General features: G+C 43.6%; 1 protein-coding gene across 1 annotated transcript; it reads right to left on the bottom strand.

The window, feature by feature from the left end:
- Positions 1 to 11,557: 11,557 nt before the first annotated feature.
- On the bottom strand, positions 11,558 to 25,507 carry LOC106584052 (fibronectin type III domain-containing protein 7). The gene is made up of 14 exons (XM_014168868.2): positions 25,344 to 25,507; positions 24,965 to 24,980; positions 24,474 to 24,731; positions 23,878 to 24,138; positions 22,928 to 23,185; positions 22,406 to 22,660; positions 21,823 to 22,077; positions 21,216 to 21,473; positions 20,780 to 21,037; positions 20,336 to 20,590; positions 19,770 to 20,030; positions 19,421 to 19,450; positions 19,221 to 19,258; positions 11,558 to 12,095 (listed from the first exon to the last, which is right to left on the bottom strand). The coding sequence occupies exons 1-13, from the start codon at positions 25,395 to 25,397 to the stop codon at positions 19,227 to 19,229; spliced, it is 2,451 nt and encodes an 816-aa protein (XP_014024343.2). The 5' UTR covers positions 25,398 to 25,507; the 3' UTR covers positions 11,558 to 12,095; positions 19,221 to 19,226.
- Between the last annotated feature and the right edge of the window lie 366 nt (positions 25,508 to 25,873).

Here is a 25,873-nt window from a genome sequence, read left to right as displayed (position 1 = left end):
ATTACAGCTGCAAGTCTCTTGGAGTATGTCTCTATAAGCATGGCACATCTAGCTACTGGGATTTTTGCCCATTCTTTAAGGCAAAACTGCTCCAGCTCCTTCAAGTTGGATAGGTTCCGCTGGTGTACAGCAATCTTTAAGTCATACCATAGATTCTCAATTGGATTGAGGTCTGGGCTTTGACTAGGCCATTCCAAGACATTTAAATGTTTCCCTTTAAACCACTCGAGTGTTGCATTAGCAGTATGCTTAGGGTCATTGTCCTGCTGGAAGGTGAACCTCCATCCCAGTCTCAAATCTCTGGAAGACTGAAACAGGTTTCCCACAAGAATTTCCCTGTATTTAGCTCCATCCATCATTCCTTAAATTCTGACCAGTTTCCTAGTCCCTGCCGATGGAAAAACATCCCCACAGCATGATGCTGGATGGTGTTCTCAGGGTGATGTGAGGTGTTGGGTTTGCGCCAGACATAGTGTTTTCCTTGATGGCCAAAAAGCTCAATTTTAGTCTCATCTGACCAGAGTACCTTCTTCCACATGTTTGGAGCGTCTCCCACATGCCTTTTGGCAAACACCAAACGTGTTTGCTTATATTTTTCTTTAAGCAATGGCTTTTTTCTGGCCACTCTTACATAAAGCCCAGCTCTGTGTATTTTTATTTATTTTAGTTACTTTAGTTTATTTAGTAAATCATTTATTATTATTTTTTCTTAAAACTGCATTGTTGGTTAAGGGTTCATAAGTAAACATTTCATGGTATGGTCTGCACCTGTTTTATTTGGTGCATGTGACAAATACATTTTCAGTTTATTTGATTCATATAAGGAATTTTATATGATTTATACTTTTACTTTTACCTTGGATAATTAAGTATATTTTAGAAATTACATTTACTTTTGATACTTAACTTCTATGGGCTAGGTGGGACGTTAGCGTCCCACTCTATTCAACAGCCAGTGGGATTGCGTGGTGCGAAATACAAATACCTCAAAAATGCAATAATTTCAATATTTCAAACATACAACTATTTTACACCATTTGAAAGATAAGACTCTCGTTAATCTAACCTCATTGTCCGATTTCAAAAAGGCTTTACAGCGAAAGAAAAACATTAGATTATGTTAGGAGAGTACATAGACACAAATAATCACACAGCCATTTTTCAAGCAAGCATATATGTCACAAAAACCCAAAACACAGCTAAATGCAGCACTAACCTTTGATGATCTTCATCAGATGACACTCCTAGGACATTATGTTATACAATACATGCATGTTTTGTTCAATCAAGTTCATATTTATATCAAAAAACAGCTTTTTACTTTGGCGTGTGATGTTCAGAAATTGTATTCCCAAAACTTCCGGTGAATTTACTAAATTACTCATGATAAACGTTGACAAAATACATAACAATTATTTTAAGAATTATAGATACAGAACTCCTTTATGCAATCGCTATGTCAGATTTTAAAATAGCTTTTCGGCGAAAGCACATTTTGCAATATTCTGAGTACATAGCTCAGCCATCACGGCTAGCTAATTTGACACCCGCCAAGTTCGGGGCAACCTAAACTCAGAATTACAATTAGAAAAATTGGATTACCTTTGCTGTTCTTCGTCAGAATGCACTCCCAGGACTGCTACTTCCACCACAAATGTTGTTTTTGTTCCAAATAATCCATAGTTATGTGCAAATACCCCCGTTTTGTTCGTGCGTTCAGGTCGCTATCCAAAGGGTAACGTGCAAGCGCATTTCGAGACAAACATTTTCAATATGTTCCTTTACCGTACTTAGAAGCATGTCAAACGCTGTTTAAAATCATTTTTTATGGTATTTTTCTCGTAAAATAGCGATAATATTCCAACCAGAGAATGCTGTATTCATTCAAAAAGGAAGAGAAAAAATGGCGAGGTCTCGTGAATGCACATCTCCAATCTCTTAGCCACCAGGCAGTCCACTGACAAACTGTGCTCCTGTACTCTGTCCGGAGACAGGAGACACGTCAATCCACTTTCTGAACGCTTTAGAGAGCCAAAGGAAGCCTTAGAAAGTGCTACATAACCCCACGGGCACTGTAGTTTCGATAGAGAAGCAAAGGGAGAACTACAAAATCGCAGACAGGCCACTTCCTGCTTGGAATTTTCTCAGGTTTTTGCCTGCCATATGAGTTCTGTTATACTCACAGACACCATTCAAACAGTTTTAGAAACTTCAGAGTGTTTTCTATCCAAATCTACTAACAATATGCATATTCTCATTTCTGGGAAAGAGTAGTAACCAGTTTGTTGTTATTTTCTCCCCTGTCCAGACGCTGTCCTGTCCTATGTCCGTTGCTCATTAAATGTTCTCCCTGTACCTGCTTCTCGTCTACCAGCATCGATCCTTACAGAATGCTGACACCACTAAATACGTTTTTATTTTGGTTGGTGACGTCGGTTCAAGGTGCCGTTGCCGAGGGAACCGGGGGTGCCCCAGCTAGCTCGTTGGGCTTCCACGCCTTAGCTGGCTCTACATTTACATTACATTTAAGTCATTTAGCAGACGCTCTTATCCAGAGCGACTTACAAAATGGTGCATTCACCTTATGATATCCAGTGGAACAACCACTTTACAATAGTGCATCTAAATCTTTTAAGGGGGGGGTTAGAAGGATTACTTTATCCTATCCTAGTTTCAGGTGTCTCAGGAAGGTGGTGATTGACTCCGCTGTCCTGGCGTCGTGAGGGAGCTTGTTCCACCATTGGGGTGCCAGACCCTCTAGAGGTCTTCTTGCCTCAGTGGGCTCGGCAGGCACCCACCCCACCTCATGCTTCAGCTGGCCTATCAGGCTCTCACGCCTCAGCCGGTTTGTTGGGTTCTCACGCCTCAGCGGGATTGTCAGGCTTTCACGCGTCAGCCGAATTGTCAGGTCCCCATGCCTGAGCCATCTTGCCAGGCTCCCACGCCTCTGCCGGTTCGATGAGCTTCTACGCCCCAGCCGGCTTGTCCAGCGCCCATGCCTCGGCCGGGCCCGTCAGGCTCGCTCAGTTGGGACGCCGGGTGGTGCCCCTAGGGGGGGGAGGGGTACTGTCCCGCCTGCTCCCGCTCTCCCTCTCTGGCACTCGAGGGCGCCAGGCTGTCCTTCATTATGCACACCTGTCACCATCATTACGCACAGCAGCGTTCATTGGACTCACCTGGACTCCTTCCCTTTGTTGATTGCCCGTCTATAACTGTCTGCTTCCCCATTTGTTCCCGTTTGTTCTTAGCATTGATGTCGTTATTTTTTTCCCCTGTCCAGACGCTGTCGTGTCCTGTTCCATGTCCGTTGCTCATTAAATATTCTCCCCATACCTGCTTCTCATCTACCAGCGTCAAGCCTTACATGTGTAGCCTACCTGGAGTTGGCAAACAGATTTAATAAATAGCCTATAACTCACTTTGTTGTTGTAGCATTGTGTTATTATGCAATTATTAATGGCCATGTTTAGTTAATTCAATTGGAAGTTATCAATTATGATCATGGTCACAGGTCTATCGCAAATGTATCATTCTCCACATTTAATGTCAGTTTCATTGACTTTTCTCTGAAATTAGATGTTGGCATGTTGCCCTATCAGGGGCTATAGGCTACCTGTAGGTAGCTCAGCAACCCATAGCAAATATGAACCCAGATTTTAGTCAGTAGCCTATGCCTATTGAAATAAGTCAGTCTCGCAAATAGGCCATTTATAACGGTTTTTAGTCTTAACATTTGGTACATAATAACAGCACAATTGCCAGAAAATATCCTAACATTCGTATTTTCAAGTTCGTCCAAGTGTTTCTTGCACAGAGATTGAGATCCTCTGTCCAACTTTCATCACTCAAACTCTCCTGTTGGATTTATATATAGTTATGCACATGCGCAAACAGGATTTATTTACAATTATAAACTGGGTGGTTTGAGCCCTGAATGCTGATTGTTTGAAAGCCATGGTATATCAGACATACACCAAGGGAATGACAGAAACTTACTTTTTACTGTATAAGTATATTTCCTAGTTTTGATGTCTACAATGTAGATAATAGCACAAGTAAAGAGAAACCCTGGAATGAGTAGGTGTCCAAACTTTTGACTGGTACTGTACATTTTAATATTGTTATTTTGCTGTATTATTGATTTTGTATTGTAGATATGTTATGGTAGAGTACTGTGTAATAATGTGTTTTGTTATGTATTGTTTTATTGTATGTCATTGTGATTGGACCCCAGGAAGAGTAGCTGCTACCTTTGCAGCAGCTAGTAGACACTTTTCCAGTACATGACACACTGACATCATGTATAGATAGGCGCGACTCGTGGCGGCAGTAAGAAAGCTGCGCCCATTCAACATATCCTAGATTGATGTTTTTATTCATTCTAAACAAATAACTTTTGGGGTTTTTCATACGCTTACAATGATGTTTTGATTCTTGCTTGAACAGTCACTAAGATTATATTTGGTTGTGATCTTTGCAAAATAACTCGTCTTGATACAGCTGTTGTTAGCTAGAATGCTAACAATCATTGATATAGGCTGTAGCAAAAGCTAGCCAAAGAGCCATTTTACTGGATGAAGTTGAAGTGTTTTTTAAGTATAATGCAGTTGATTTGCGATGATCACACAAACATTATATAAAGCAAGACATTCATACCAGCCTTAAAATCCAATTATAATCCAAAAGTAGTGTGAAATGCCCTCAAAAGCAACATGGACATTTAGGCTTTTTTTTACTGGCATTCTGTCACGTCCTGACCAGCAGATGGAGCTGGTGTAGTAGTTTGGGGGTCAGGACGTGGCAGTCTGGTGTGTGTCTTGTGACTCCTGATCAGGAACAGCTGGGAATCGTTGTTCCTGATTGGGAGTCACATATGTAGGAGTTGTTTGTCACTGGGGTTTGTGGGTAATTGTTTCTTGTTTAGTGTGTTTGCACCTGACAGGACTGTTGGCTGTCAGTTTCCTTGTTTTGTTTTGTTTTGTTTTGTTTTGTTTTGTTTGTTTGTTTGTTTGTTTGTTTGTTTGTTTGTTTGTTTGTTTGTTTGTTTGTTTGTTTGTTTGTTTGTTTGTTTGTTTGTTTTGTTTGTTCTTTCTAATTAAATTGAAAGATGAATACTAACTCTGCTGCATTTTGGTCCATTCCTGAAGACAGCCCTTACAGAATTACCCACCAAACAAGGACCAAGCAGCGGAAGAGGAAGGAGCAGCGACAGGAGAGAAAAAGGGAGGAATGGACATTGGAGGACGTCCTGGACGGCAAGGGAGTCTACACCTGGGAAGAGATCCTGGCCGGAAGGGATCGCCTCCCATGGGAACAGGTGGAGGCACTCAGGAGAGTGGAGGCAGCTGGACAGAGGAACCATCGGGAAAGTTACGCTGGAACACGGTTGGCTAGGAAACCCAAGAGGCAGCCCCAAGATTTTTTTTGGGGGGGGCACACGGGTAGCTTGGCCAGGCCAGGGAAGAGCCGTAAGCCAGCTACCCGTGACTACAGGGAGGTGCGTACGAGGTGGAGGGCGACATGTTACGCTGAGGTGCGCACCATCTCGCCTATACGGACGCACAGCCCAGTTCGCCCAGTACCAGCGCCCCGCAGGTGCCAGGGCAAGGGGAGCATCGAGCCGGAAGGGGTGATGCCAACCCTGCACTCAAGACCGCCAGTGCGCCCTTTCGGTCCGGTGTTTCCCGCCAGACGCACTAGCATGGAGGTGCGTGTCTCCGGGCTGGCACGTCCTATACCAGCCCCGCGCATCAGGAGTCTAGTGTGTCAACCCAGCCTCGCCAGTCAACAGTCATCAGAGCTGCCCGCCAGTCAACAGTCGTCATCAGAGCTGCCCGCCAGTCAACAGTCGTCATCAGAGCTGCCCGCCAGTCAACAGTCGTCATCAGAGCTGCCCGCCAGTCAACAGTCGTCATCAGAGCTGCCCGCCAGTCAACAGTCGTCATCAGAGCTGCCCGCCAGTCAACAGTCGTCGTCAGAGCTGCCCGCCAGTCAACAGTCGTCGTCAGAGCTGCCCGCCAGTCAACAGTCGTCGTCAGAGCTGCCCGCCAGTCAACAGTCGTCGTCAGAGCTGCCCGCCAGTCAACAGTCGTCGTCAGAGCTGCCCGCCAGTCAACAGTCGTCGTCAGAGCTGCCCGCCAGTCAACAGTCGTCAGAGCTGCCCGCCAGTCAACAGTCGTCAGAGCTGCCCGCCAGTCAACAGTCGCCAGAGCTGCCCGCCAGTCAACAGTCGCCAGAGAGGTCAGACTGCGCTGAACTGCCGGAGTGGCCAGACTGCGCTGAACTGCCGGAGTGGCCAGACTGCGCTGAACTGCCGGAGTGGCCAGACTGCGCTGAACTGCCGGAGTGGCCAGACTGCGCTGAACTGCCGGAGTGGCCAGACTGCGCTGAACTGCCGGAGTGGCCAGACTGCGCTGAACTGCCGGAGTGGCCAGACTGCCCTGAACTGCCGGAGTGGCCAGACTGCCCTGAACTGCCGGAGCGGCCAGACTGCCCTGAACTGCCGGAGCGGCCAGACTGCCCTGAACTGCCCCGAGCGGCCAGACTGCCCTGAACTGCCCCGAGCGGCCAGACTGCCCTGAACTGCCCCGAGCGGCCAGACTGCCCTGAACTGCCCCGAGCGGCCAGACTGCCCTGAACTGCCCCGAGCGGCCAGACTGCCCTGAACTGGCCAGACTGCCCTGAACTGCCCCGAGCTGCCAGACTTCCCCGAGCGCCCCGAGCTGCCAGACTGCCCCGACTGCCCCGAGCTGCCAGACTGCCCCGAGCTGCCAGACTGCCCGAGCCTGAGCCGCCTCCAGGATAGGTGGGTTGGGGAGGGAGGGTGTAGCACAGTGCCGTCGTTGACGGCAGCCACCCTCCCTTATTGTTTAGGGTTACTGTTTTAGGGTTTTGTTGGGGATTTTGTTTGTTGGTGGTTTTTTGTTGTTGTGGTTAGGTGCATTCTGGGGTCTGCACCTTGAGGGGGGGGGGGTACTGTCACGTCCTGACCAGCAGATGGAGCTGGTGTAGTAGTTTGGGGGTCAGGACGTGGCAGTCTGGTGTGTGTCTTGTGACTCCTGATCAGGAACAGCTGGGAATCGTTGTTCCTGATTGGGAGTCACATATGTAGGAGTTGTTTGTCACTGGGGTTTGTGGGTAATTGTTTCTTGTTTAGTGTGTTTGCACCTGACAGGACTGTTGGCTGTCAGTTTCCTTGTTTTGTTTGTTTGTTTGTTATAGTGTTCTTTCTAATTAAATTGAAAGATGAATACTAACTCCGCTGCATTTTGGTCCATTCCTGAAGACAGCCCTTACACATTCTAGAAGAACTTCCCAGTGTTCTGCCACCAACTCTGCCACACAGAAAAGGGTCTATGGGGATCCAGAATAAAATACAAACACCAAAATACATTAAGATCAGGTGTGGCCAATTAGTGGGCACGGCCGACACACCTGAGCACACTTAACAAGATAGAGGACAGAGAGAGTTTTGTTGACGTTGAGAATGGAATGTATGTTTTTCAATAACATTGCTAGAACTTTCTTTGAAAGTTACTAATGTTTTCTTGTAGATTTTATGGTAAGTTTTCTTCGTGTTCTGAGAACATGACTTTAAATAGAACCATGAGGAAACCTGAAGAAAACGTTATGCGGAGATACTGAAATTCCCACAGCAGAACGTTGTTTGTTAACTTTCTCTGAACTGTTGGAGAACATTATCCAAGGTCAAACCAGTCGGAGAACGTTCCTAGAACATTACCAAAAAATGTATAAAACGTAACCATGTTTTAACTTGTAGGAAATCTTCTGTTAAAGTTAAAATAACGTTTTTTTGTCAAGTTCCTTAAATGTGCTGAGAATGTTCCAAAGCCAAGCAACTATCCTGCACCATTCCCAGAAAGTTGTTGGAAGATTGTATGCAAAATAACCATAGGACAACCACGCTCTTACCAAGCTCTAAGAAACATTTAGCTGGGAAGCCCATTCTATTCATCTTTTGCTTCAACACCTTGCTTGTTTCAGCAAGGGGCAACAGTTTAATCACATTGTTAATTAACTAAATAAAATAAGTGTACATTGTTTTTGTTATTTGAAAACTCATGTTCCCTTTATCTAATATTAGGTTTTGCTTGAAGATCTGATAACATTCAGTATCAAAAATATGCAAAAATAGAGAAAATCAGAAATGGGGCAAATACTTTTTCACTTCACTGTAAAAGCACACATTCATTTAGGTTACAGACCATGTCACTAGGCCTAGGACCCCTAGACAAAGCGAGTGCAACAATATCTGTAGGCTAGTTATGAGGTTCATAACAGGAACCACCCATGCCAATCAAAACTTACTCCCTGAAAAGATAATAGGCAGCACATGTTTCTCCTGGAATGGAAGACAAAAGGACTATTCCTCTGTGACCAGCGTACTTCAATGTAGAATACAACTTTATTGTCCAATGTGAATTGGAAATGTATACTATTCCCCAGGCACCACACATGCACACACGAGAGGCTCTAGGGCTGTTCAATGTCAGTCCTGGAGGGCCGACACACTTCGGGTTTTCATCCTGTCCTTCTAATAAGGGACTAATTCAGACCTGGGACACCAGGTGAGTGTAATTAACTACGAGGTAGAAACAAAAAACAGTGTTTTCGGCCCTCCAGGACTGTAAATTAACGGCCCTGGAGGCAGCCAAAAAATCAGCGGCAGAGCAGCAGTTTAAGGGTTAAGTGTCTTGTCAAGGGCTTAACGGCAGCAGGTGGCACCTGAGATTTTGATGTCAGAAACCCACTGGTTGCCAGCTCACTCCCACCAAATTTCCCCGTCAGCCCTGGGATTTGAACCGACAACCCTCCGGTTACTGGCCCTAGAGATGATGAATACATTACATTATTCATTTGTTAAAAAGGTTTTATCACTTCAGAATACGCTTTCTTTTTTAGGAGTTATTTCATTAATGTTTGTACGAAATGCTAATTTGCATTTGATTATGTAATTAAATAGATTTCAAGCTGTATGAAGAACAACACAGCAAGAACATATTGGAATTGATTGCAGCCAGGTTGTGGTTTTGAGAGCTTCAAAGTTGAGTACCCATAGGACCTTCAGAAATGTGTCCATTTATTGAAGGAAGTGTGAGAGGAAGTCCAGCCACGGTTGATTGGGAGTGTAAGGGAAATGAGTGGTGATTGGATTGTCTGCAAGTCCATCAAGGAGTGTGGTGCTGGAAGTGAAGCATGATGGGGGTTGGGTTTGGAAAGTACTTTTCTATAACAGCCTAACCTCTTTTTATCAATCTCTCCAATTATATTACAAATATCCAAACAACAAATAATTAATGTAAGGAATGTGTTTTATTGAAAGGAATATGCAACAGTTTTATACAACCCAAAAAATACATCCTCCAAACAGTTTTATTCTTATGGTTCATCCTGGGAATAAATGACAGAACTCAGAGAGGGCTTACAGTCAGACAGGTGGAAGATGCAATAATGTACAACCACCACACAACATTGAGGCAATGTTATGGCAACATTGTGTCGTGGTTGTGTGTTTGTTGGGTTGCTCCTCTTGTCTAATTTGCACAATTCAACACCCATAACATACACCCAGGAGGCAGAATACTTGGGAGTAATCTTTTACTGCAGTGGGCTAAATCAGGGTCACAGAGCGTTCCTTGGTAGTCTTAAACAAATCTACTTTGAAACGAAAGTATACACCTCACATGGTTACGCAATAAAAAAATAATAAAAAGAGTTGGAATGCATTCAATTTTGAGTTTGCGTCCCAATATTATATTTTATAAACAGTACATTCGGAAAGTATTCAGACCGCTTCACTTTTTCCACATTTTGTTACGTTACAGCCTTATTCTAAAATTGATTAAATCATTTTTTCCCCTCATCAATCTACACACAATCCCCTATAACAACAAAGCAAAAACAGGTTTTTAGAAATTTTTGAAAATGTATACAACAATTTTAACTGAAATATCACATTTACATAAGTATTCAGACCCTTTACTCAGTACTTTTTTGAAGCACCTTTGGCGGTGATTACAGCCTCGAGTCTTCATGGGTATGATGCTACAAGCTTGGCACACCTGTATTTGGGGAGTTTCTCCCATTCTTCTTTGCAGATCCTCTCAAGCTCTGTCAGATTGGATGGGGAGCGTCACTGCACAGCTATTTTCAGGTCTCTCCAGCGATGTTAGATCGGGTTTAAGTCCGAGCTACGGCTGAGCCACTCAAGGACATTCAGAGACTTGTCCCGAAGCCACTCCTGCGTTGTCTTGGCTGTGTGCTTAGGGTCGTTGTCCTGTTGGAAGGTGAACCGTAGCCCCAGTCTGAGGTCATGAGCGCTCTGGAGCAGGGTTTCATCGAGGATCTCTCTGTACTTTGCTCCGTTCATATTTCCCTCAATCCTGACTAGTCTTCCGAGACCCTGCCGCTGAAAAACAGTCCCACAGCATGCTGCTGCCACCACCATGCTTCACCGTAGGGATGGTGCCAGGTTTCCTCCAGATGTGACGCTTGGCATTCAGGCCAAAGAGTTCAATCTCATGGTCTGAGAGTCCTTTGGTGCCTTTTGGCAAACTCCAAGCAGGCTGTCATGTGCCTTTTACTGAGGAGTGGCTTCCATCTGGCCACTCTACCATAAAGGCTTGATTGGTGGAGTGCTACAGAGATGGTTGTCCTTCTGAAAGGTTCTCCCATCTCCACAGAGGAACTCTGGAGCTAAATCAGTGACCATCAGGTTTTTGGTCACCTCCCTGACCAAGGCTCTTCTCCCCCGATTGATCAGTTTTGCTGGGCGGCCAGGTCTAGGAAGAGTGGTTCCAAACTTCTTCCATTTAAGAATTATGGGAACACTGTGTTCTTGGGGACATTCAATGCTGCAGAAATGTTTTGGTACTCTTCCCCAGATCTGTGCCTCTACACAATTCTGTCTCAAAGCTCTACGGACAATTTCTTCAAACTCATGGCTTGGTTTTTGCTCTGACATGCACTGTCAACTGTGTGACCTTATATAGACAGGTGTGTGCCTTTCCAAATCATGTCCAATCAATTTAATTTACCACAGATGGACTCCAATCAAGTTGTAGAAACATCTCAAGGCTGATCAATGGAAAGAGGATGCACCCGAGCTCAATTTCGAGTCTCATAGCAAAGGGTCTGAATACTTTTTTATTTTTAATACATTTGCAAACATTTCTAAAAACCTGTTTTAGCTTTGTCATTATGGAGTATTGTGTGTAGATTGATGAGGAACATTTTATTTAATCCACTTTAGAAAAAGACTGTAATGTAACAAAATGTGGAAAAAGTCAAGGGGTCTGAATACTTTCCGAATGCACTGTACATCACAGAAGACTAAACTATAACGAAACTGTTTGACATAGAAACACTGGATTTTCGGCTTAAATTTTTCTTATAAAAAATATTAATAACATTCCACCCATGAGGCCATTAGAGGACGATTTGGTCATTTGACTGCAGGAAAGGCTACTCTACTTCATTTATTAAATGTTGTTCATCTTTGTTTTTTACATTTCCAATTAATGATCGATAGTTGCCATTTGAGTTTCAGTTTTAATAACAATCATTTCAATTACTTTGCATGATGTACAATTCTGTAAACTTATGTACAATCAATACATGGATTTAAATGTGGAACATTTCACCTCCTTAATTCTGAATACACATCTACTTTAATACATTTAATCCACATTTAGTCTGGTAACTACTTATCTTTTAAGTAGCAGTAATAGTAGGTACTTTTTTATTGCATTTGCGGACATATATCCAAATAAAAGCATTTAATCTGTCATTCTTATTAAAAACAATGATGAAAACACTTAATAAAAAAAGTGTTAGATAAAAATAAAAATAAAGCTACTTATTCAGGTTGAATTTGTTGTTAAATTCAGTATATTTGTTCAGATCAGTAACTGTAGATGTTTTGCACATCCAAAAACAGGTCTTAAACGAAGCTATAATTTAGGCTGGGATATTTTGTAGAGAGGTTCACTTCCTCTTTGGGATTGGTAGACATGTTGGGGGAATGAGGATGAGAAGCTTGTCTCTGCTCCTCCTGATATCTACGGGACTGGGAACTGTGAAAGCAGAGAAGAATAACATTTTAAACAATCAAATGAATTATGCATGTTAAAAGGGCGACTGCACTTCCTGATTTGGCCCGGTTTTGAAGATTGCTCATTAAGTAATGATGGAGGCCATGACTGAAGCCAAACAAGAGTTTGGTGGTGTGGTTTGATGTGGGTGTGTTATGTTTGGATATTGTACCCTGGCAGGTTCTGTTTGTCCCTCCTGAGTCACGATAGCAACAGCATAGCCACTTCCTTAAAATAGTCAGAATTAACCTAACATCAATCAAAAAATCTGTAACTAATTTAGACATTTTAGAGGTCTTAGTAGCGCAATTTGACATCGAGCTAAGGTCTTTGGTGCAGTATTTCTGAAGTTAAAACGTGCATGAAAAACTGGTCAGTGCACTGCTTAGCATTCTATCGAGTTGGGAAAGTCTGGTTGCGTGCTCAGGACTGATTTATGAGAACAATAACATGTCTACAACTTCATCATCGGCAAGCTGTAAAACTATCATAAATAAAGCACAAGCTACACACTGTTTATCGGTGCCTAAAATCACTTAATAGCTAGCTAAGTTCCAACTGTTTGTCAATGAAGCTAGCAAGTAGTAGCGAGCAGGGACATTGAGCAGCCAGGCCACAATCAACTTATTAAGTCACTGGCGAGTGGTGACTGTGCTTCAGTGCTGTTTAGTTTTTTTATAACTTTCACACTATCTATTATAGGTCTGCTGACTTTTGAAGATAGGAAATTTCACTCCAAGCTATCTTGAATGTCAATGCTCATCCCCTAGCCGGGAGGGTGAGGGTCAGCACCCCTACCCTCAGCACCCCTACTTCCCGCGGTTATGAATGCAACTGGTCGATTGATGTGAATATAATGTAGCCTATGGATCTGGGCTAATGCAAGTGGTGGGTTAAATCACTAGTAAGCCTAGTAGGCTATAGCCAGTTATCACATACTGTCATAAGCAGGGATGTAGTGCTGCCATAGCGGGAGGAAGAGGCGTCATTTTTTTCAGTTCGAGAATACACGGAGCTGCATGGTAAAATAATTTATGGAAAATTCATTCTGATAAATTCTAAATAAATTATATTTAGGCCTAATTTCCACTAAAATGCCATGAAAATGATAGAACACCAAACTAAATAAATATGTAGGCTATAGCAGCCTATTCGTAGCTAGCTTAAATGGCAGTCTGGTCTCATAGACTGGACGTAAACATACATCCGGGAGACTCAAATTAGTTTGATATGTTGCGTTTGCTATGGTTACATAAGACAGATGGTTACTTAAGGCAAAAACGAAAGAAGGGTGGTTGCTCGGGGTGGAAGGTGGTTGTTTAAAATCAACGTCTAGCAACCAAAACTTTACAAGATTGAATCTTATCATGGACAACTTTAGTATTTTAGCTAATTCACTTTTCAACTACTTATTACTTTTTATCTACTTTGCATGTTAGATAACCCTTTCCGTAACCTTAAACCTTTTAGCTAACCCTTCCCCTAACCTTAACCTTAACCCTTTAACATAACTCCTACATTTAATCTCTCTTTCGTATCTTCTGAGATTCCTATATATATTGGAAAGATGCCGCGGTCATACCCCTCTTCAAAGGGGGAGACACTCTAGACCCAAACTGCTACAGACTTATATCTATCCTACCCTGCCTTTCTAAGGTCTTCGAAAGCCAAGTTAACAAACAGATTACCAACCATTTCGAATCCCACCGTACCTTCTTTGCTATGTAATCTGGTTTCAGCGCTGGTCATGGGTGCAGCTCAGCCACGCTCAAGGTCCTAAACGACATCATAACCGCCATCGATAAGAGACATTACTGTGCAGCCGTATTCATCGACCTGGCCAAGGCTTTCGACTCTGTCAATCACCACATTCTTATCGGCAGACTCAATAGCCTTGGTTTCTCAAATGATTGCCTCGCCTGGTTCACCAACTACTTCTCTGATAGAGTTCAAATCGGAGGGCCTGTTGTCCGGACCTCTGGCAGTCTCTATGGGGGTGCCACAGGGTTCAGTTCTCGGGCCGACTCTCTTCTCTGTATACATCAATGATGTCGCTCTTGCTGCTGGTGATTCTCTGATCCACCTCTACGCAGACGACACCATTCTGTATACCTCTGGCCCTTCTTTGGACACTGTGTTAACTAACCTCCAGACGAGCTTCAATGCCATACAACTCTCCTTCCGTGGCCTCCAACTGCTCTTAAATGCAAGTAAAACTAAATGCTTGCTCTTCAATCGGTCGCTGTCCGCACCTGCCCGCCCGTCCAGCATCACTCACTACTCTGGACAGTTCTTACTTAGATTATGTGGACAACTACAAATACCTAGGTGTCTGGTTGGACTGTAAACTCTCCTTCCAGACTCACATTAACATCTCCAATCCAAAATGAAATCTAGAATCGCCTTCCTATTTTGCAACAAAGCATCTTTCACTCATGCTGCCAAACATACCCTCGTAAAACAGACCATCCTACCGATCCTCGACTTCGGCGATGTCATTTACAAAATAGCCTCCAACACTACTCAGACTGCATCCAGTTTGCTATCACAGTGCCATCCGTTTTGTCACCAAAGCCCCATATACTACCCAACACTGCGACCTGTACGCTCTCGTTGGCTGGCCCTCGCTTCATACTCGTCGCCAAACCCACTGGCTCCAGGTCATCTACAAGTCTCTGCTAGGTAAAGCTCCGCCTTATCTCAGCTCACTGGTCACCATAGCAGCACCCATCCGTAGCACGCGCTCCAGCAGGTATATCTCACTGGTCACCCCCAAAGCCAATTCTTCCTTTGGCTGCCTTTCATTACAGTTCTCTGCTGCCAATGACTGGAACGAACTGCAAAAATCACTGAAGCTGGAGACTCATATGTCCCTCACTAGCTTTAAGCACCAGCTGTCAGAGCAGCTCACAGATCACTGCACCCCTACATAGCCTTTCTGTAAATAGCCCATACAATTACCTCATCCCCATACTTTATTTATTTATTTATCTTGCTCCTTTGCACCCCAGTATCTCTACTTGCACATTCATCTTCTGCACATCTACCATTCCAGTGTTTAATTGCTATATTGTAATTACTTCGCCACCATGCCCTATTTATTGCCTTACCTCCCTTATCCTACCTCATTTGCACATGCTGTATATAGACTTTTCTACTGTATTATTGTAGTATGCTTGTAGTATGTTTGTTTATTCCATGTGTAACTCTGTGTTGTTGTATATATCGAACTGCTATGCTTTATCTTGGCCAGGTCGCAGTTGCAAATGAGAACTTGTTTTCAACTAGCCTACCTGGTTAACCTCCCTGGGCAAGGTGGAACATTATGTTATACAGTACCTGCATGTTTTGTTCAATCAAGTTCATATTTATATCAAAAACCAGATTTTTACATTAGCATGTGATGTTCAGAACTAGCATACCCACCGCAAACTTCCGGTGAATTTACTAAATTTCTCATGATTGACGTTCACAAAATAAATAACAATTCTTTTAAGAGTTATAGATACAGACCTCCTTTATGCAATCGCGGTGTCAGATTTTAAAATAGCTTTTCGGCGAAAGCACATTTTGCAATAATCTGAGTAGATAGCCCGGCCATTACGGCTAGCTAATTTGACACCCACCAAGTTTGGCCCTCACCAAACTCAGATTTACTATAAGAAAAATTGGATTACCTTTGCTGTTCTTCGTCAGAATGCACTCCCAGGACTTCTACTTCAACAACAAATGTTGTTTTGGTTCCAAATAATCCATAGTTATATTCAAATAGCTTCGTTTTGTTCGTGCGTTCAGGTCAGTATCCGAAAGGTGACGCGCGAGCGCATTTCGTGACAAAAAATGTCAATATATTCCATTACCGTACGTCGAAGCATGTCAAACGCTGTTTAAAATCAATTTTTATGCAATTTTTCTCGTAAAATAGCGATATTATTCCAACCGGGCGACGTTGTATTCATTGAAAGACTGAAAGAAAAACATGGTGTCACGTCCTGGCCAGTATAAGGGTTAATTGTTATTGTAGTTTGGTCAGGACGTGGCAGAGGGTATTTGGTTTATGTGGTTCGGGGTGGTGTTTTTTCTAAAAGGGCATTTGATTTAAGTATTCCGGGGTTTTTGGGCACTGTTCCTTGTTTACGTATTTCTATGTTGATCTAGCTGGTTGTATGTCTATGTTTGGTTAATTGGGGTGGACTTCCAATTGAAGGCAGCTGTGTGGTGTTGCCTTTGATTGGAAGTCCTATATTAGTTGGGTGTGTTTGTCTGTGTATTTGTGGGAGATTGTTTCTTGTTTAGCGTGAGTGAGCCTAACAGGACTGTCTAGTAATCGTGAGTTCGTTTTGTTATTTTTGTATGTTCATTTTTTAGTTTATTATATGTTCAAAATGAACTATCTCAACTCTGCTGCATATTGGTCCTCATTTTCCGACGATGATTTCGCCATATCGTCTGACGACGAAGAAATCCCTGACACATGGAGTCGTCTCGTGGATGCGCATCTCCAGTGTCATTGTTCCCTGCCTGACCACTCACAAAAACTCCTACTGTTTTTCGCCCAGAGACTGCAGAGACGTCATTCCACTTTCTGGCGCCTTCTGAGAGCCAATGGAAGCCTTAGAAAATGTCACGTTACAGCAGAGATGCTGTATTTTTGATAGAGATGCCACAGAAGGAGAACAAATTGTCAGACAGGGCACTTCCTGTATGGAATCTTCTCAGGTTTTGGCCTGCCATATGAGTTCTGTTATACTCACAGACATCATTCAAACAGTTTTAGAAACTTCAGAGTGTTTTCTATCCAAATCTACTAATAATATGCATATCCTACCTTCTGAGCCTGTGTAGCAGGCAGTTTAATTTGGGCACGCCTTTCATCCGGACGTCAAAATACTGCCCCCTACCCTAGAGAAGTTAAAGGGCTAATCAGCAGCTGCTACATCCATTTTTGGACATATAAATGAATTGTATGTACCCATTGATGCCTCATAAGTTTAGTTCAAATGTCTTTCCCCATCAGAACCCAAAATATAAGCTTTTTTTACTCCAATGTTAGTAAACAAAGAAAATGTAAACAAATAAAATATAGCCTCAAAACATGGTTAAAACTATAACATTGATATCATTGATGGTCAATCCTTGCGTCCATAGCTCTGTCTATGAATTTGAGTGATACAATTTCTCCAGCCCCATACCTAAGCTTTTTACTGAACCAGGGCCGGGGAAGCCGCTTTGCTGTTCTTTCTACTGCTGATTGCTGCTTTAAGATGCGTTCTGTTTCTCTAATCCTACCCTCTAGTTCTCATGCTATTTTAGAGCCATTGAGGCTTATTGTTGAGTTCATTTTAGCTGTATTTCTGGTTTTTGTGACGCCTCTCCTTGCTTGAAAAATGGCTGTGTGGTTTTTCTTGTCATGGTGATGTCCTAACATAATCTAATGCTATGCTTTCACCGTAAAGCCTTTTTGAAATCGGACAATGTGGTTGGATTAACGAGAAGATTATCTTTAAAATGGTGTAAAATACTTGTATCTGTGAGAAATTTGAATTATGAGATTTTTGTTGTTTTGAATTTGGCGCCCTGCTATTTCACTGGCTGTTGAATAGTGTGTCCCACAAGCAAAATATACGATTTGTGAACTTGTGTTCAAGTAGAGGGAGGAATTTTATTTTGAAGCTTTTTGCATGATGTCGCTGTTTTCACGGAGCTGTTCAAAGGGGCAGTTGACTTTTAAAGAGTGAAGTGAAAATTTCACTGTGAACTCAAATGTAATGTGAAAATGTTGCCTTCCTTGCAATGTCTGTATGACCAGCAGAGGGAAACTGCTACTCTTAATCCCGAGAGAACCGTTACAGCAATGCACTCCATAGGACTCACATTTACACCCTAAAGATATGAGTATATTTGCAGGGCCCCCATCCTACACACATTAGTAATTGTAAGGCAGGAGCAGACTGGGACCAGAAATTGGCTATGGCATTTCTAACATACCAGCCCATTTTTCCCTTGAGGCACCCACACTGGACCATTTTTCCCCCTTGAGGCCTGTGTTATTAGCCAGATAATTATAATTTAACCCCCCCAAAAAACAAGTTAGACAGGCCCATTGGGCAAAACATTTGCACGAAATGCCAGATTTCCAGTCTGCTCCTGTTGTAAGGTGGAGACTTGTAGTAGGGAGGTGGCTATCTGAGTCAGTTTTTGTAATTCTCATAATAGTGTTTTATATCAACTATCTATTTCATAGACAGTTTCATTTCCCCTGTATCGATTATGTTACTTCAACGGTATTATGGCTGTCCCTGTAAAATAACACCTTGTCACACCCTGATCTGTTGCACCTGTCTTTGTGATTGTCTCCACCCCCTCCAGGTGTCGCCCATCTTCCCCATTATCCCCAGTGTATTTATACCTGTGTTCTCTGTTTGTCTGTTGCCAGTTCATCTTGTTTGTCAAGTCAACCAGCGTTTTGTTCTCTGCTCCTGCTTTTCCCAGTCTATCTTTTTCTCGCCCTCCTGGTTTTGACCCTTGCCTGTCCTGACTCTGAGCCCGCCTGCCTGACCATTCTGCCTGCCCCTGAGCTTGCCTGCTGACCTGTACCTTTGCCCCACCTCTGGATTATTGACCTTTGCCTGCCTGCCATCCGGTACCGTTGCCCCACCTCTGGTTTACTGACCCCTGCCAGCCTTGACCTGTCTATTGCCTGCACCTGTTGGATTATTAACCCGTTGTTAATTCAACGCTGTCTGCATCTGGGTTTTACCTTCATACCTGGTACACTGGATAGATGCAGTGAAATGTGTATGTGACAATTAAACATATAAATACTGTATATAAAGGTCTATGGCTGAAAACCCTATTCACTCTGACAGGCTGAGGACGTTTTTTATTGACCCATAAATTCAGTTTAATGCTTCCTGTTGTGCTCTGCTGTGATTCGATCCGCCACTCAAAGGCTATTTATTCCTAGAGTGTGTTCAGCTGGGATGACACGGGAGCTACTTTGGGAGATAATGGTAAATGCAGAAGTTATAGTATTATGAGTGTATGTTTGGATTGTGTACTAGAGGTGCTCTGATTCAAACTGATAAGAAATTGCATGATACATACCATCTGCTAGTCCAGACTTCTCTTTCCTCGATAGATTACTATGGGAAAGAATATATTTGAGAAATGTTAGAGAAGTGAATACATTTTGCACTGATGCATAATTTCCCCTCCATTTTATCCCACAAAATACCATAGGCTTGAGTCTGTGAAAACCAATACTAGGCTACAGATAATTTATGAAAAAGTACTCAAAAACATACCCATTCCAACATTGCTTCCCGAGCAGGAAACTGAAATCAGACAAGAATATGTTAATCAATCAATCAATCAAATTTATTTGCAAAGCCCTTCTTACATCAGCTGATGTCACGAAGTGCTGTACAGAAACCCAGCCTAAAACCCCAAACAGCAAGCAATGCAGGTGTAGAAGCACGGTGGCTAGGAAAAACCTAGGAAGAAGCCTAGAGAGCATAATAATCTGGTATATGCCAATGACTTTGTAAAACCATGCTATACAAACGAAGAAAAATGAACTTGACTGAAATGTAATTTCCTTTTAGATTATCTATGTAGATCTTTCAAGTGGTATTGTGGTATTGAGTAGCCTACCTGAGTACATCCTCTGGGGGCAGAACTGGACCATGGCTCCGTCCTGGGTGAGAGGGGCCACCACTACGTTGTAGACGTCCCCACACATGATCTCCGGCACTTCACAGGTGTTGCCCCCGGGGGGAGGGGTGCAGGTGTAGTTGGACTGGCTACCAACCATCTTGGCCGTGTAGTTATGGAGACCGCCAGTGGAACGCCAGTATACACGCAGTGTGTTGTTGGCCATCCTGTACAGCTTCACGCCCGATGGACAACAAGCACCTGGGAGGGAAAGATAGTTCAGTATGGCACTAGAGTGGCAACTGTGCAGGGTGCAATGGTATGTGGATGTTAAAATGTACTTGGCTATGATCAAACTGACACTCTTCTGTAACTTAATGCTATAGAAATTAATTGTGTGTAATTCACCTAGAGTCAGTAATTCACCTAGAGTCAGTATTTCACCTAGAACGTTTTCCATTTTTCCATTCCACTGACTCAGTGGTCCCATTGTTGCTATGATAGGTGCTTGTGTCTTTCACTCATTGGATGAGAAGCTGGGATATATTAATCTATCTGTCACTTACTGGATGAGAAGCCATGATAGGTGCACTCAGACATGTGTCCAGTGCGGCTGATGGCCTCCATGCTGACGGTGTAGTTTGTTCCGCAGGTGATGCATCCCATCAGGCAGTGGGTGTCCAGGGTGTGGCAGCGGGCGTTGCCTTTCGGTGAGGTCAGAGAGGTCATGTAGGTGTGTGTGCCTCTCGCCATCGACCAGGTGACATTGGTCATGGCCTGAGTCACCTGTTCAACGTTAAGGGTTGCCGGGCAACAGGGTGCTAGGGGACGAATGGAAAGCACAATTGTGAGAAATGTATACTTATTTTTTTTTATCTATCTGCAGATAGCTGGACGAACAACTTCATAAAAGTTTCACCACAACATCACCAGTAACAAGTGATACCAGTAGTCCAAACGAATTAACCAAAACCTTTCCCTTTCTCCATATAATTTCCATGGTTCCCTACCTGTTTCCAGTGGAATACTGTAGCTGGGAAAACTGTCGCCCACGGTGGTGGTGGCTATGGCGCTGACCTCATAGACCTCACCACAGGGCAGGTCAAGTATCTCACAGGAAGTTCCTCTGGAAGTGCAGGTGTTTCTGTTGTCCTGGGCCACTACGCTCACTTTGTAGGTGGTACCTGCTCTGTTGGGAGCACTAAAGCTGACATTGACACTGGTTGTGTTGATCTGGGTCACATTCAGGATCTCTGGCATACAGGGAGCTGAGAAAGTGAAGGAGAGAGGAAGTGGCATGGGGAGGGTTAGCGTCACCGTGATCTTTTACCTGTGGGTGTAATGACACACATCATGTTTTCCCATTCATCCAAATAAACTGATGATATGATTAGTTAGCAGACACTTTGTCTATGTGGCAATTTAAAAAAAATATGTTTGTGTTACCCGTCTCCTTGGTGTGTGATCTGCAGGTGTGGTTGCACCCTCTAATCTCATTACAGGGGATCACCACCACACTGTAGGGCGTGTTACAGGTGAGGTCGGAGAGAGCGCACACTGGTGCCGTGTCGTTACACAGGATGACCTCTGACCCTTCCACCGCCCGCGTCTCGTACACCTCAGCCCCGCGCACTGCTGACCACATGATCTCCAGGGTGCCGGGGGAGGCCAGGGAGATGAACACATCCTCGGGACAACAGGGTACTGGGGACGGACAGAGAGAGAGAGAGAGGGGAGAGAGTAAGAAAGAGATAAAGAAAGAGAGAGAGAGAGAGAGAGAGAGAGAGACATGGAATATATTTATTTCAGTACTTAGCCCACGTCAGTTCATATTGACAATGATATATCTGAAGAACATCTATCAGCATTCATATTTATTAAGATCCCCATTCAATGAGCTGAATGAGACTTGTGTGAGCTGTTTTTTTTTTAAATGGCGTGATTTCAGAGGCACATTATGTGTGCTGGGTCTCTGGGTAGAGTGTGTGGTTATGTGAATGACTGGGTTCGAATCGGCACACCGCTAGACCGTAGAGCTAAAGCTTCTACTTACAGGTGGTGTAGTTGAGCACGGGGCCCGGTGGGCTGGATCCGGACAGGCTGAAGGCGAACACGGTCATCAGGTAGGTGTATCCACACTGGCAGTGATAGTTACAGCTGGTGGAGCTGGTGTTGCACCTCTCCTCCTGACCATCATCCCTCTTGATGAAGGCCACGTAGGTGTCGGTGTAGGGTATGGCGTCCCACAACACAGAGCAATTACCTGCCTTGGTCTCCTCCACATGCAGAGGCTCAGGTGGGCAGGGGACTGCAGGGAAACACTCGGCAGGTGTGCAGTTATTAGATGTTCATTATATGGTTATTAGATGTTTGTAATAGTGGCTAAAGGTCAAGTTATTCATGTTACTTTAAATGAATTCCTGTGTTGTTAGTACCTTACATATGCATCTCATGTGTTGATGAAATAGTAGAATGATCTCAAGTGTATCAATATGCTGTGCTTTACATAGCAGGTTTGTGTCTTCTATTACTAGATAGAAGACAAACACAAACCTGCCATAAACCTGCCATAAAACAAACAATCGATTTGTTTGTTTGATTGATTGATTGACTGACTGATTGATATGTCTACTCACAGGTGATGAACTCCTCAGGAGAAGAAGGGATGCTGGGTCCTCCCTCGTTGATGGCTGTCACGGTGACGGTGTGTCTCTGGCCACACCCCACGGGGGCCAGGGTGCAGGTGCCGGTGGTAGAGGTACAGTTCAGCCCCTCTGAGCTGAAGGCCAGGTACTCCCCTGCCCCCTGAGATGGAGCCCAGGACACAGACAGACCAGCTTCAGAGCCCACCATCCTCACCTCCAACTCAGTGAGCCCAGGGATGCATGGACCTGGAGGGAGGAGAGAGAAACAACATGAGCACACACACAATTAGGTACAGACCTAGATGAATCCTAAATGTGCTTACAAATATACTGCACAAATTGGTGCTCTCGCTTGCCATTTGCTCCACCCTATCCCTATCAGGTCTTGAAAAAGCCTCATTAACTGAAATTGAAATAAAGCTAGATAAGGTCCATTTTCTGAAGAAAATGTAACAGTGCAGTGTAACACTGAAGAGTGTACTTGCTAACCAAAAATCCCCCTCTCTTCCTTACGTGTGATCTGGCAGACGGTGAAGTCGTCTCCCTGTCTTTTCTCGGGGTCCCAGGCGTTGCCCTTGATGCAATAGGTTGTCCCGGCCTCCAGGCCAGAGAAGGTCACGCTGGTGTCGGTGGTGTTGAGCTTCACCCTGCTGTCTGAGCCCTCCATGATGATGCTGATGGTGTACAGGAGAACGTGGTCCACAGGCTCCCACCCCACCACAATGGTGTCATTGCTGGGAGAGGTGGAGCTGAGCTTGGGCGCAGCAACCACTTTAGGAGAGAGACAGCAATGAGACATGTTATGTAGGGTGTGTATTTGTTTGTCTGTGTTGGGACTGTTCATGATTTGCCTTTTAATTGTGTGATATCATTCAGAAAGCTCTAAATTGTATTTTCTGTTCTGTGGGATCACTTTACAATGTACTATATGACTGAGATTTGAGACGATCAAAATTCTCTCCCTCTCCTCTGCCTTCTAAAGAAGGTCAAACCACAACACAATAGGATGAAACTGCTGGTGGCTTGTTTTGGTACATGAAGATATCCGATAGGCTGACTAACTCAGGTCCTATTCCCAGGGTAACCAACGCAGTGTTCTCAGTTGTCAACCCAGTTAGGTTTATTCTTTGTGTATGGAGAGGGGTCAGATATAATTACAGCGGATACCTCCCTCCTCAGGGCAGCAAGAGCATCTCACTAATAGAGGAAAGTACCGGATTTGCAATACCTCATCTGAAATCAGGTTTTTAAGGTCAGGTATGTAGCTACAATCCTCTTCCTGGCTTTGGTTCATTTACGTCAGCAAAGAGATCGAGTGACTTATGGTGGGGGCACTGGAGATAAAGGTTGTTACTGTTTTCCCTGTCAATGACTAATTTCTTTATACCAGGCTTTCATACTCTTGTGTTTTTTTCTTTCCCCAACAGACGGTGAATGTGAATGTGAGGTACAAGGGACAATACCTGTCTTTGCTACCACAGGGAGGGAAGGCTGGCTTCTGCCTCCGCTGTTGACGGACATGACACTGAGAGTGTAGTCGGTGTAGGCCTGAAGGTTGAGCACGGTCCCAGGGGAAGAGGACACCTCGGTTTCGCAGAAGAAGGACATGTCGGCGGTCTCGGCACGCAGGATGTAGGAAGTGGCACCGGACACCTGAGTGAACTCCACGGTCATGCTCTCACTCTGTTTTGATGTTGCCATGTTGATGGTGGGCACCTCAGAAGCTACAGAAAAAACAAGAAGAGGGAATTGTTGAAACTCACTTAAGGAGATACCCGCATGAAAATGTAAGGATTGTAACCAGTTACACCACAATAATCATAACTGGTTTTATTTTTCACTATAAGCCAACTGTAATAATATACTTTATATTTCTTATGAGAGGTTGTCCCTTAACATTGCTCTAAGGACAGATTTTCTATATTCCCTTATGAGAGAGAAAAACAGAACTGGCCCTGGAGCGGAGATTAATAACAGAATGTTACGAGATCACAACATAATGTATAGCCTATTGTTTCACCATCATCTCCTTAGGGTCACATAGGAGACAGTGATTTACCGGTGGTCTCTTCTACTTCAGCCTGGCTCAAAACATTCAGGCTGTTATCCATGGCCTCAGCCCTGATGATGTACATGTTGTTGGGGGTTAGAGAGTTGATGGAGCCCATCACAGAGTTGGCACCGAACTGGGCGAATGCTGAGGCATCCAGGGAGTTCTTGGAGGTTGCTGTGATCTTGTAGGAACTGGCTCCTGAGCATCTGCTCCACTGCACTGTCATACTCTTAGATGTTACGGTGAATATCGACACTGTGATTTCTATATGAGGTGAGAGACAGAATCACTGTCAAATACTGGGTTAATGTCTGGATCAAATTAGAACATATTATAGCACTACTATTGCATACATGTACTACATATTACATGATCATTCCAGTGTAATAATCAGGATTATTTTAATCCACTTTCATCCGACCATCATTTTCTGCAGTTGAAAAATATAGACTGTTTAGGAATGTGCATGTAATGTGACAAAAATATAAATGTTTTACCTGATGAAGCTGAACTCTGGGAGTAAAAACAGAAAAGGAAGTAAAAACAGAAAAATATATATATAATAATTTAAGGGAATGTAAAAAAAAATTACATTACACAATGTCCATACCATGAGAAGTTTTATAAAATTCAAACAATCACTTTCCTGGAATGAATGTTCCCTACTCAAGGTTAATCTTACACCTGATGACAGGTATGCCAGTCAATAAGGCAGTGTTCTCTCTAGATAGCTCATTCCTTTTCCTCCAACAGACTATTCATGTTCTTCTGATGTTATTGCAATAGTAATGTATTTGAAATATATGCTATGTCCTACACAAATAGCACAGGTATATAGCTTCACAGTAAAAAAAAAAAAAAAGTCCTCCTTCTTACCTGAGAGCCTCTGCCTATCAAGGCAAAAATCACCATCCAATTAATAAATCCCATTCTGTTTTTTTCTTCTTGATGTTATCCTTTTCTGTTGTTTCTTGCACTCTGGGGTTTCTCTCGACTAGTTGAAAGGAGCTATTTGAGAATTGCTTCACGTTCTATGTTTCATCTTTTCTTTAACACATTTCTGGTCTGTGTTGACTGAAATACCTATATGTGACCCCGCCCACTGCAGCCAATCATTGGCAGGGCCAGAACAGCTACCTGCAGGCAGGGGTGTGTTCAGTTCGCTCCAACGTTTGCTACATTTGTATTGAACGACACATTTCCCCCAAAACGGTGCACGGGTACGTTTCCGGTTTGCTCCCGTTTGGTGGGTGTGGCGAGGTGTGGCCTGATCAATATGGGTGTGACCATATGGGTGTGACATTATCTCACATTTCTTTTAGACTAACATTTAGTTTTCAACAGCGGAGATTTGTATAAACTTTGCTGTCTGTCTCTCTGACATTTGCAACATTGTTTCAATATTT

The sequence above is a fragment of the Salmo salar genome, chromosome ssa23 (genome assembly GCF_905237065.1).
Source record: "Salmo salar chromosome ssa23, Ssal_v3.1, whole genome shotgun sequence".
NCBI classification, from domain to species: domain Eukaryota; kingdom Metazoa; phylum Chordata; class Actinopteri; order Salmoniformes; family Salmonidae; genus Salmo; species Salmo salar.
This window is presented reverse-complemented; position numbering and strand designations above follow the sequence as displayed.